A 12,154-nucleotide genomic window follows, 5' to 3' on the forward strand; every position below is an offset into this window, starting at 1 on the left:
GTGTGTTTGTGTGTTTGTGCTTGTGTGATTGTGTGGGTGTGCTTGTGTGATTGTGAGCGTTCCTACGCCAGGTGGCCGCTACTGCGGGTAGAAAAGAAGGAATCACTTTACTGACTTTACTGCTTACCCCACCGACCCACACATAGGCTGAGGCTCTTACAGAGTGACGGGAGTAGGAAATTTCCTACTCCCGCCCTGTGTGTTAACGACACCTATTGACGTAACGGCGAGTCGGGTTCGTAAGTGGGTAACGCGTACGGTTCGTGAAAACAAGTCGGCCCTTGAACCCGAAAGCGCAGTTTCTTATCTGCCGTGACGCTAGCACATGGATGGAGGTGTTTGTGTGGGGCGATCATCTCTTGGTCTCCCTTCCACACGCTTCTGTTCGTAGGTATGGGGGTGTGTGTGGGGTGGGGTGGTGTGTGTGTGTGTGTGTGTGTGTGTGTGTGTGTGTGTGTGTGTGTGTGTGTGTGGGTCGGTGGGGTAAGCAGTAAAGTCAGTAAAGTGATTCCTTCTTTTCTACCCGCAGTAGCGGCCACCTGGCGTAGGAACGCTCACAATCACACAAGCACACCCACACAATCACACAAGCACAAACACACAAACACACAAGCACACCCACACAAACACACGAGCACAACTCACGCACGTTCTCATCGGGCAACCGTATTCGAGGGTGTTCTTTCGCGAATTTTCTACATTGCACAACACCAGCAGATTGCAAGCGTCGCACAACAGCAAGCAAGCAAGCAAATCAGACAGAAGCAAGAAGAAAGAAAAGCAGTGTGAGTGAAGAGTTTCTTGTGGACTGGATGTGAATGAGAGGACAGCTGCAGCACACACAGCTCTCTGACAAGGCAAGTTCTTGTGCTGTGTGTGTGTGTGTGTGTGTGTGTGTGTGCGCGCGGTCGGCGGATCGAGCGATCAAGCGATCTAGTGATCTGTCCATTTGTCCATCTGTCGATCAGTTTTGTTGCTTTGTGCGCTCAGTCAGTGGATTGTGCGTGCTGTGTTCGATTGGTGTTTGTTGCTTTCCATTTGTGCCTCGTTGGTTGAGTGAGCGTGCTGGTTCGGGGTTTCAGGCACTTGGTGTTGTTGTGATTCCATTTGCTCTTGTTGTTCCTTTTCCACCCTTCCTACGCTTCCTACCCTGCCTTCCTGCTTTGTGTTGTTCGTTTCTCTTCCTTCTCCAATTCCTCCAACCTTATTCCGAACCACATGCAGGTCTTTGTTCTCCCTTGTTCCTCGCCTTGCCGCTTCTGCTTCTTCTCACTGTCAGACTGGCGTCTCACTGCTATCCTTACACAGGCCAACTTCCGCAACAGCGACAGCAACAACAAAAGCAACAAAAGCTGAAACAGTGCAGTACCTTCTTCTGCTACTTTGTGAACCGCTCTTCAAAGCCGGTTTGTGCCTCGCGTGCGCACACCCGCACACGCACATCTGCACACACACACACACACATCCGCACACGCACACCCGTGTTCAGCTGCGCAGGAGACCAGCTCAAGGGGCAAGATGCAGTTATTCATTGCAGCGTTCAACCTGAGCGCTGCGCTGCTGGCCTCGATTGCCTTTCACATGAACACGTGGAACACGGCCCTGTCTGTCGTGATGGCGCTCGTGTTCTCCGAGATTGTGAGCCAGAATGCCCAGTTCTACGCGCGCCTGCTGTTCCACAGCATGCTCTACGTCTTCTTCAGGGAGATTGACACGCGCAACGCCCACTGCATCCCAAAGTCAGGGCCCGTCGTCTTCGTGTGCGGCCCGCACGCGAGCCAGTTTGTGGACCCCATCCTGATCATCACCCACACGCCGCGCGACCTGCGTTTCCTCATTGCCGCCAAGAGCGTCAAGCGCTGGTTCGTCGGCTTCATGGCCCGCCTCATCAACAGCATCCCCGTGCAGCGACCGCAGGACGCAGCCGTGCGCGGCAAGGGCACGGTCACGGGCTCCTCCACCCTGATTGTCGGCCACGGCACGACGTTCACCAAGGACTTTCAGGTCACCGACAGCATTTTCGTTGCCGGCGAGGCATACCGCATCGAGAAGATTGTGTCCGACACGCGCCTCGTCCTCAAGCGCCCGCTGACACGTGCGCTGCCCGTGCGCGCCAAGTTCAAGATCTTCCCGCGCATCGACCACTCTGTTGCGTACCAGCTGGTGTACCAGGCATTCCACAACAACGAGTGCGTGGCCATCTTCCCCGAGGGCGGGTCGCACGACCGACCGGAGCTGCTGCCGCTCAAAGCCGGCGCGGCCGTCATGGCGCTCGGGGCAATGGCAGACAACTGCAAGCCCATCAAGGTCGTGCCCGTGGGGCTCAACTACTTCCACGGCCACCGCTTCCGCTCGCGCGCGCTGGTTGACTTTGGGCGGCCGATTGAGGTTGAGCCGCACCTGGTGGAGGAGTACAAGGCCGGTGGGGAGCGGCGACGCACCGCCATTGCCACGCTCATGTCGACCATCACGGAGGCCCTCAACTCGGTGACCATCACCGCGCCAGACTACGACGAGCTGCGGCTGCTGTGGGCGATCCGCCGCCTGTACAAGCCGGAGCACGTGGTGCTCACGCTGGAGCAGACGCAGCAGCTTACGCTTCGCTTTGCGGACCTGAAGGAGGTGATGGGGGAGGAGCCACGCTTCATGCGGCTGCTGGAGCGCGTGTCTGCGTACAACAAGCAGCTGGAAAGCTACGGTCTGCGCGATCACCAGGTCAAGCGCACCGTCCTCAAGACAGAGACAGTCATCTCCATGCTCTTGTGGCGTGCGGTGTTGTTTGTGGTGGAGCTGCTTGCCCTGCTCCCTTTTATGGTGCTTGGCCTGCCCATCCTGTTTGCGTGCCGCCTCGTCTCGGAGAGCAAGGCCCGCGCTGCGGTGGCGGGCTCGAGCGTGAAGCTTGTTGGCCGCGACGTCAAGGCAACGTGGAAGATCCTCACAGCAACAGCCATCATCCCCATCTACTTTATCCTCTACATTGTGCTTGCGGGCGTGCTGTTCTCGTGGCGTGCGGCACTGGGCACGTTTGTGTGCCTGCCCATGCTCATGCTGGTGAGCCTGCGCATATGGGACCACTTTCTGCGCGTGTCCCGCTCGTTCTCGCCACTGCTTGTCGCCGTGTTCCACCGCAACGCTGGCCGGCAGCTGCTGCAGACGCGGCGCGAGCTCAAGCACGAGATTCGTGAGGTTGTGCGCGAGTGCGCCGACAAGTTGCGCCGGCCACGCATGTTCACGGAGGCCGACTTTGCTGGCGAGAGCGACACGGATGAAGGCGAGGAGCCCTGTGAATCATCCGGATAATCGTGTGGTGTGTAATGGTGTGTGCGTGTGTGTGTTTGTTTGTGTGGTGTGTAATCGCTCGCGCGCGCGTGTGTGTTTGGCACCAATCAAGCACCTGTACATTTCTCCTTTTCTTCTTCTCTTCATGCTGTTCTGGTGTGTCTTGGTAGAACTGCGTATGTCTGTCCGTCCAATGTGGCGTAACCAGAGCATCGTGCTCGAATGTGAATGTGTGTATGTGTTGATGATGATGACGATGACATTCCTTTTTTTTTTTTCAGACGAAGTAACAAACTTGCGCTTTTCCTGTGCTTTGTCATTTGTGGTCAAGTACACGCAAAGCAAACAACCAAATGGACGCAAGGCCAACACACTGTTAACTATTGCTGGTTTTGTCGTTGCTGCTGCTGCTGCTGTTGTTGTTGCTGGTGCTGTTGTTGCCTCTGTTCTGCTGCTGCTGCCAGTTCTTTCCTCCTCGCCTCAACGGCCCTCTCATCGTATTCCCACCGAGTCTTGTCTGCACGCAATGGCAGGTGGGAGGGGCGAGGGTGAGTTGGTGGACATGCAGACGTAACACCGGAAGCAAGCATTCACACATTGCGGAGGACGTGGGCTCAAACACAACACCACATCACAGCAGACCACAGCACACAGCACACCACACGACGCCACAGCGCGCACCGTTTCTGAGACGCCTGTATGCGGCACAGATGGCCTCATATTCGCGCTGTGCGGTAGACGACTGCAGGCGTTGCGGATACACGTGCCACACGGCTCGCCGAAAGTGCTCCTGCTCATGTCATAGGATGGCGAGAAGTTAGCAAGCGCGCGTGCGTGTGCGTGAGCGTGTGTGTGTGTGTGTGTGTGTGTGTGTGTGTGTGTGTGTGTGTGTGTGTGTGTGTGTGTGTGTGTGTGTGTGTGTGTGTGTGTGTGTGTGTGTGTGTGTGTGTGAGGCTGACAAGGTGGACACCATACGGTGCAAGCAAGCATGACGCGCATGCCTTGATGTCGAAGAGGGATGCGTTTTGTTTCAGATCCTGCAGCCCAAGCGCAGCATACACGGCCTCTGGATCTGCATACAGCCGTGATGAGGGAAGCGGTGATGGTGTGACCGCATGCGTAAACATATTAATGCATGCACAAGGCGGCGGCGTGGAAGAGGGAGAAGCAGAGAGAGAGAGTGTGTGTGTGTGTTGGGGGAAGGGGAGACAGGCTAACAGACACACACACACATTTATACGCACACACATATATACACACACCTGCAAGTTCCTCTGCGGGCAACTGAGTTGTCTGTGACGCACGCATGCATGTTGACACGAGGCATTGAAGGAGAGTGGGCAGCATGAGGTGTGGGAATTGAGTCGAGGGTGACTTGTCACACCAACAGCACACATGCATGAACACAAACAGCACACAAACACACTCACAAGCACAAACACACTTTCAAGCACAAACACGCACACATATACAACACTAGCACATCGCGTCACCTGTATGCTTTCTCTGTCTGCACGTGCTTGGCTTGTGAGCTCGCGGGCCTGGTGCTCAAACTGCACACCTTCGTCCAACGCCTGTCGAAGCGAGAGGAGAGCCGTAAAGAACAAAGGACAACGAACATGCACATTCAGCGCATACGAGCGGTGATGGGGTGTGAGACGTGCTTGCAGCACGATCCACATGCATGAACAGGTGTCCTTAACAACAACACGCGAGCAGCACATGCACACACACGCACACACACACATGCACACACGCACACATGCACACACACATGCACACACACACACATGCACACATCTCACCCGCTGTGTGAGCTGGCGCTGCCTGTCAATCTCGCGCCTCAAGCGCTCGTCGTAGCGCGCCTGCATGTAGCCCGGAAACAGCTTGGTAAGGGCGCCGGCCACCACGCCAGGGAGACCTGCCGCAAACGCAACCGTCTGCAGCCGTGGTGGAGCGGAGAACAAGAAGTGAGGTGCAGAATGCAAAGCGCGAGACCTGAACTTGAAAACAATGAATGTGGAGACTACAACATGCGCACATCACAAACAAACAGACAAACGAATCACAAACAAACACACGCACGCACACGCACGCACACGCACGCACACGCACGCACACACACACACACGCGCATACACACACGCGCATACACACACGCGCATACACACGCACACACTGCTAAACGGCCGCAGCCGCACGCGTATGTGCCTGAGTCGATCGCACCGTTGGTTCGGGGATGAAGACGCTGGTGGCCGCGCCGGCGACAACACTGGCGATGGTGCCGAGGGTGACGCTCGAGTAAATCTTCTGCCCACCAACCTCGCCGCTGACCCCGCTAACAAACGTGCGGAACACGCGGTCACCTGCGGAGACAGTGAAGATGTAGGCAGGCATGTACACTGCCTGCATGGCGCAGTTGAGGACGGTTGTCTTGGTGCGGACGTAACGCACGCTCTCGGCAGCATAGTACTGCTTCAGGACCGCCTCCGCCATCTCCGCCTCCAGATCGTTGATTCGCGCGCGAATTAGTGACCAGGAAAACTCAGGGGTCATCTCATACGGGTAGACAGTCGCGCCCTCCAGGGCGTGCTGGTGGGCGCTTGGGTCAAACTCCACGGCGTCCTTGACAAAAGACCCTTTCAGCGCTTGCACATTCTGCCTCCGGAACGTGAACCCGGCATACACTTGCATCTCGGGGATGGTCGCGGCAAAGTGGCGGTCGCCAACGTCCAGCCAGCCCTGTGTGTCGCGCCAGTTCTGGTCGCTGTGAACGCTGTAGGAGCTGGCCTCCGGCTCCCAGGCAGCGCGCGCCTGGCTGACACCAACCTCGCCCCGAAACTTGCTGTGCACCTGCGACAGAAGGCGACCACACACAACAGGAAGCAACAACAGTGAGCAGGGCGGTGTTATGGATGACAGGCATATGGAGTCGGATAGCCCAGGTTCAATGAAGCCGTTTCAAGTGATAATGTACGTTCTGTGTTGAAGATCAAAGGCTTGCTGGGAGATGACACCACATCGGGACTGTTGACTTTGGTCACAGACATGCCGGCGCAAGCGAGAGACAACACTCCGAGCACAACAGAATGTCAAATGAAAAACAAACAAACAAGGCGCATGTGGCACAAAGGTGCCACACGACTGCAAGGAATGGCCGCACCTCCACTTCGTATGTCCAGAAGGGCAGGAAAGCGCGTGTCGGGTGCTGCTCTTGCAGCGCCTTCTTGATCGCATTTGGTGCCAGCTTGGGTAGCCATTTCTGCACGGCCTCCAACGCATCCTCGTCGCTCAGCTTGAAGTCAACAAACTTGGGGCGTCGAATCGAAGACACACTCTCCATGCTCCAGTGTCGCCGCCATACTGACACTGGCGACGGCCGCTGCCCGCGAGCATTGCACACCACAACAGCACAGCAGCGCTGCATGTGTCTGCGAGCACACCGCACACCAACAACACCAGTCATCATCGCCACCAGCCAGCCACTGCTCATCAAGAAACGTATCAATTTTTGGTGTCGGGAGCCGCTCGTGTGCGGTCGATTCGTCCGTTTGCTGCTGTTGTGCTGCTGTCCGCACATACAACAATCATCATCACTTTCACTGCTCCTTCCTCCCAGTTCCTTGAGTGCTTCTTGCCACAGTGCCACGAGGAGGAAGCAGCACCAGGCACAGTGTAACAGCAAGCAGACTGGAAGCAAGCGAGGAAACAACAACAGTTCTCCAGTTGCTTGTTCCGGAGCTGCGATCTTTGTTGTCGCGAGGTTTCGCTTTCGCACGCCGCTGCAAAGGATCCAGCACGGCATCGTCGACAAGGACAATAGGACCATGGCGTGCCTGCAGGCATTTCAGATTGCGGTGTGCGTATTGATTGTCGCCCTTGGCACTCCACAAGTTCACAGGGTGACTGCAGAGACCACAGTGACGGGTGTCCTGACGCTGGTGCGATTCCACGCCACATTCGACGACACCGCCACCTACCCAACCAATGGAGGGGATGATAATTGGATCAACCCGACAGTCGCACTCCTCGTCGGCGAGCAGCCCGCTGACCGCCACAGACTCAACCAAGCAGTCGACGAATCTTCCCCATGGCAGGTCGAAGAGCCATGGGAAAACCCTATCCACTGGCCACGTGCATGGGAATACTTGGGGGGTGATCCTGTTGTGACACTCGACGCCGATCAAGCGGTCACCATCCAGTTTGGCACGTGGCGGTTTCCGCCCAGCACGACGTCTCTCATCCCTTACGTCGAGGACACGTTCTCCCCACTCAACTGCACCTTCAACCAGGCCAACATCACCTTCAGCTGCACCGCACACGGCAAGCCCAACGAACCAACCGACGCACAGTTCCCGGCCGTCTTCACCTACACCTACACCTACACCTGCGACGCCACCACTAGCTGCGGTGACTACGCCACCTGCAACACGACATCGGGCCAGTGCGTGTGCGACGAGGGCGCTGCATCGCCCGCAGGCCACATGTTTGACTGCCAGCCGCTGTGCCCTGAGGGCGCGTGCGTGGGCGAGAACGCATACTGCGACCCAAGCGAGTCCGTCATCGGTGACCCCGCATGCAAATGCAACACTACCGTGAACCCAAGGCTGATATACGAGAGCGGTGTTGGATGCGTACATCATTGCTCGCTGGGAGGTGATTATTGTGCTGACCCTGACACAGAGTGCATTGGCAGTGCATGCAAATGCAAGGAGAACCTGTATCTCGACATGGGTACGTGTGTGGCGAAGAAGAGCTGCCCTGCAGGAGAGTTTGCGACGGACCTTGGAGACGCGACCAACGACCGCGAGTGCGACGCATGTCCTCCTGGGTTCTACTGCCCCGGCAGCGGCGACGACCCTGGCCCAGCCTTTGCGTTTGTGTGCGAGGGACCGCAGTACTTTGGTGCGCGGGAGGGCCAGAGCGAGTGCAACACCACGCAACCAGGCTACTTCAGCACCAGCTCATCCGAGTTTGTGCGGATTGACGTGTACACCGCAAGCGCCTCGCCGACGCCGTACGCAGGCACAGCCAGGTTCTCGACCATCGACCTGTACGTAAAGGAGCAGGAGTGCCCGGCTGGCATTGTGTGCCAGAACGGCGAGCGGACACCGTGTGTCCCCGGCACGACATTCCAGGATGAGCCTGGGCAGACCATGTGCCAGCCGTGCTCCACGTGTGACCTTGGGTTTGAGGTGGACAACGCGTGCGAAGTGACTCGCGACACCGAGTGCAAGGAAATCGACGAGTGCGCGAGAGGCACCGACAACTGCGACATCAACGCAGTTTGCAGCAACACCGTGGGCTCCTTCGAGTGCACTGCAACGAAGGGTTTGAGGGCAACGGCACGGTGTGTGTGAACATCGACGAGTGTGCTCGTGGCACACACGTGTGCCACCCCAACGCAATCTGCATTGACACCATTGGCAGCTACACGTGCGAGTGCAAGCCCGGGTTTGTTGGGGACGGTGTTGGGGAGTGCGTTGATGTACCACCGTCTGTGCAGCTGCTGGGTGCGGCGAGCAGCAGCATTGTGTTTGAGGATGGGGTGGTGTATGTTGATGCGGGCGCGGCTGTGAACGACAGCAATGTGCCTGTGCCGTACTATGTGTCTGGGTGGGGTGCGCTGAGGGAGGCGCTGGGGCAGGGGATGTGTGTGACTGGGTCTCCTGTGCTGGAGTACTTTGTGCGGGACGGGGAGGACACGCGGAAGACGCGCAGCGTGGGTGTTGTGTATGGGGCGCCTGCTGTGTCGCTTGTGCGCGGGGAGCGTGTGACGGCGCTGCAGCTGGTGCAGGGCGCGACGAGCGAGTGCTACGAAGCGACAGACCCGTCGCGCGTGCGTGTTGTGGATGCGTTTGGGGATGAGGTGAGTGTGACGACGTCGTTTACGGCGCAGCCGCAGCCGTTCCTGTGCGACTCGCTCAGCTCCACCACGTCGTTCCGGCAGCGTGTTGACTATGTGGGGAGCGCGTGTGGCGTGAATGGCAAGGTTGAGCTTGAGTTTGCGTGGTTTGACACGTGGGCGCCGAAGGTGTGGGTTGGGGCAGGGCCGAGCGAGGTTGCTGTTCAAGTGGACACGGCCAGGACGTTTTCTGGCACTGGGGCGCTGTGCTCTGCGAGCGCGCATGACTTTGGCACTCCCAACGTCACGGTTCGTCTTGCGTGTTTGTGGATGCTTGTGGATGCTTGTGTGTGTTTGTGTGTGTGTGTGTATGTGTGTGTGTGTGCACGTGTGTGTGTGCACGTGTGCGTGTGCGTGGCTCGATGTGCGTGTGTGTTTGTGTGTATGTGTGTATGTGTTGCGTGCTGCGATCTGATGACTTTGGTGTGAATCTGGTTGCCACGATGAATTTGCATACTTGTGGTTGTACTTGTCGCTTGTGCTCACACCTGATGTGGTTACTCTGTTGCCATCACTGCATGCTTGCACCCACGCACGTATATTCTGTGCATGCATGCACGCACTGGGTGTGCAGGTTGAGAGCACGTGGGGAGCGAGCGGAGCAGTGGACCCGAGCGTGATTGGGGAGCACCAGCGATGGTCGTGGGCACGGGACGACGAGGGCCTTGTGTCGCGCAACGTGTCGTGCCGAGTGCGTGTGCTGGACACGATGGCGCCTGTGCTGCGTGTGCCGAACATCACGGCTGGCGCGGAGCGGGTGTTGGTTGTTGAACAGTCAGCGACGACGCTTGCGTTTGCGGATGCGGTGGTTGAGGACGCGCACGACGGCACGCAGGTGGTTGGAGCAACGCCGAGCAGCGTGTCGCTGGGCGCGGTGGGCACGCACGTGGTGCGGTATGAGGCGACGGACGACAGCGGGAATGGGGTTGGCGGCGGGGAGGCGCATGCGGTGCGGGTGGTTGTGCGTGAGCAAGCGAGCGAGGTGGCGGGTCGACGCGAGCCTGATGTTGTTGTTGGGGATGATGACGGCAACGGGGACAGTGTGAGTGTGGAGGAGACGTTCACAGCAAGCCTCAGCCTCAGCAACAGCAACAGCAACAGCGACAGCAATGCTGGACGCCGGACTGAGGGGGATGCGTGGGTTGTTGATGAGGGGCGAGCGTCGTTTGTGCCTGGGACGCATGTTGAGGTTGAGGTTGGCGGGGATGACGGAGAGAGCGTGGTGCAGCATGTGCGGCGCGTGGTGTATCCGAGCAGCGCTGAGGTGACGATGATCTTGTACGATGATGGGATTGGCGGGACGCGGGAGGAGACGGAGACGCTGATCCGGGCTGCGTTTGACGATGTTGCGCGGCCGTGCGGGCGGGTGTATGTGCTTGACATTGACTTTGTTGGCAATGTGGTTGAGCTGGTGTGCGTTGACGGGAGCGGGGCCCTCGTGCGCCTCAGCAAGGACGACGTCCCCGCTGCCCAAAGGAACCTGTTTACGGTTGTGCAAACTGGCTCGGACGACAGGCCAGGAACTGGGGGCGGCAGCAGTGGCAACAGCTCTGGATCGACACACGTGCTGATTGGAGTGTTTGTGGCGGTGATTGGGCTTCTGATTGCCGTGATCATTCTGTTGCATCGTCGACGAAGATCGAAACAGTCCAACTCTGTGCAGGTGTGCGCACATGTGAATGAATGATTGCGTTGGTATGTGTACTCGCCCGATTGCCTGGCTGTTCTGCATGCTTGTTGGTCCGTGCATGTGCGTTTGAGTGCTGGTTGCTGACGCTGTCATTGCCTGCATGTGTTGCGCCACAAAAGGAGGTCCAAGCGCCAGACAATGGCATCGTCGCTACAGGACCAGGTGCGTTCGAGACGTCGAGGTGTTGAAGTGTCAAGTCATATCGCTTCACCAATGCCAGCTATGGGTTGAGCTTGGCGCATACTTGCTGTGCATGATTGCTTGCATGCACAGGATCATCTCTAGACTTCTAGACTACTTCCCATCGCTTTGGTCAGTTGCTTCACAAGCACATTGTTCCGTCACCCCACTGTGATTGCATTGTCTTTTTGGCAGACCTGCACATGCACAGGTGGAACCCTGTGTTCTACGACACGGTGGGGGTGGTGCACGGCGACGATGCTGGTGGTGTTGAGCAGGTGACAGCGCCGCACGTGTATGAGAGCATTGAAGACGGCGATCCGGAATCAATTCAGGCAACTTTGCGCGCGCTGGACTTTGAGGAGCCGCCAGCACGACCAGAGCCCGCGCATCTCAGCAACCGCCAACAACAACAACAACAACAACAGCAGCAGCAGCAGCAGCAGCAGCAACAGCGCGGAGGTGGTGGCAGCACACGAACCCAGAGTGTGAAACTGCGCACGAAGGATGCGTTGTGGCGAAGGCAAAGGCAAGAGCGGGAGCGGCGATGCCACAGCGCAGGGGTCACACATGGTGGCATGATTGGTTCAGTGCTGCACGGCGCACCTTCAACACTCAGCGCCGCCACGATGAGACCGCGCGCACAGACGAGAACAACACCAAGCGAGGCACCAGCAGCACCAACACAAAGCGAGGCAGCTGCAACAGTATCAGCAGCAGCAGCAGCAGGGCGGACCGTCCACAGAACGCGCGCACCAAAGCGGCTGGCAGCGCGACAGTCGCTTCGTCTGGCGTCGGATGCAAACCTGATGGCGGAATCAAGCTCCGACCCAACGCCTGTTCACACGTGGTCAGTGAACAGCTACGACCACACCACCACGCCCACCTCGGCAGCTCGGCGTGAAGCAAGGCGGGATGCCAACAGGCGTGCATCGCAATACGACATTGTGGAAGGCGTGACACCGCGCCAGTGAAGGGGGTGGAGAGATATTGTTGACCTGGGTGAGAAGAGAACACGTGATGAAGCTCAAGTGCTAGTGGGCACGGTGCTGAAGTTTAACGATGATCGCAGAACATGGATTGTCACAGGGCGGCTGCGA

At 57.9% G+C, this 12,154-nt stretch overlaps 3 protein-coding genes across 3 annotated transcripts; 2 read left to right on the forward strand and 1 right to left on the reverse strand.

Annotated features, from left to right (window-relative positions):
- The first annotated feature begins 703 nt into the window (after positions 1 to 703).
- PTSG_03309 (uncharacterized protein) lies at positions 704 to 3,643 on the forward strand. The gene is made up of 2 exons (XM_004995830.1): positions 704 to 857; positions 1,309 to 3,643. Exon 2 carries the CDS (start codon positions 1,519 to 1,521, stop codon positions 3,298 to 3,300), a length of 1,782 nt encoding a protein of 593 aa, XP_004995887.1. The 5' UTR covers positions 704 to 857; positions 1,309 to 1,518; the 3' UTR covers positions 3,301 to 3,643.
- Positions 3,497 to 6,781, reverse strand: PTSG_03310 (uncharacterized protein). Its single transcript, XM_004995831.1, has 8 exons — positions 6,443 to 6,781; positions 5,506 to 6,132; positions 5,085 to 5,219; positions 4,773 to 4,853; positions 4,542 to 4,572; positions 4,281 to 4,351; positions 3,961 to 4,069; positions 3,497 to 3,796 (listed from the first exon to the last, which is right to left on the reverse strand). The coding sequence occupies exons 1-8, from the start codon at positions 6,770 to 6,772 to the stop codon at positions 3,660 to 3,662; spliced, it is 1,521 nt and encodes a 506-aa protein (XP_004995888.1). The 5' UTR covers positions 6,773 to 6,781; the 3' UTR covers positions 3,497 to 3,659.
- Positions 6,782 to 7,085: 304 nt separating this feature from the next.
- Positions 7,086 to 12,145, forward strand: PTSG_03311 (uncharacterized protein). Its single transcript, XM_004995832.1, has 5 exons — positions 7,086 to 8,527; positions 8,566 to 9,433; positions 9,759 to 10,847; positions 10,994 to 11,036; positions 11,250 to 12,145. Exons 1-5 carry the CDS (start codon positions 7,107 to 7,109, stop codon positions 12,026 to 12,028), a joined length of 4,200 nt encoding a protein of 1,399 aa, XP_004995889.1. The 5' UTR covers positions 7,086 to 7,106; the 3' UTR covers positions 12,029 to 12,145.
- The last annotated feature ends 9 nt before the right edge of the window (positions 12,146 to 12,154 follow it).

Source organism: Salpingoeca rosetta, assembly GCF_000188695.1.
Source record: "Salpingoeca rosetta unplaced genomic scaffold supercont1.7, whole genome shotgun sequence".
Taxonomy (NCBI): Eukaryota; class Choanoflagellata; order Craspedida; family Salpingoecidae; genus Salpingoeca; species Salpingoeca rosetta.

Excerpts from the sequence above, each read along its gene's own strand:
- PTSG_03309 (XM_004995830.1), top strand. The coding sequence starts at position 1,519 with ATGCAGTTATTCATTGCAGCGTTCAACCTGAGCGCTGCGCTGCTGGCC.
- PTSG_03311 (XM_004995832.1), top strand. The coding sequence starts at position 7,107 with ATGGCGTGCCTGCAGGCATTTCAGATTGCGGTGTGCGTATTGATTGTC. Across the intron at positions 9,434-9,758 it reads TTGGCACTCCCAACGTCACG|GTTGAGAGCACGTGGGGAGC; the intron begins GTTCGTCTTGCG and ends CTGGGTGTGCAG. Across the intron at positions 10,848-10,993 it reads AACAGTCCAACTCTGTGCAG|GAGGTCCAAGCGCCAGACAA; the intron begins GTGTGCGCACAT and ends GCGCCACAAAAG.
- PTSG_03310 (XM_004995831.1), bottom strand. The coding sequence starts at position 6,772 with ATGAGCAGTGGCTGGCTGGTGGCGATGATGACTGGTGTTGTTGGTGTG. Across the intron at positions 4,352-4,541 it reads GCCCGCAGAGGAACTTGCAG|ATCCAGAGGCCGTGTATGCT; the intron begins GTGTGTGTATAT and ends GGCTGTATGCAG. Across the intron at positions 4,070-4,280 it reads CATCCCTCTTCGACATCAAG|GAGCACTTTCGGCGAGCCGT; the intron begins GCATGCGCGTCA and ends TGACATGAGCAG.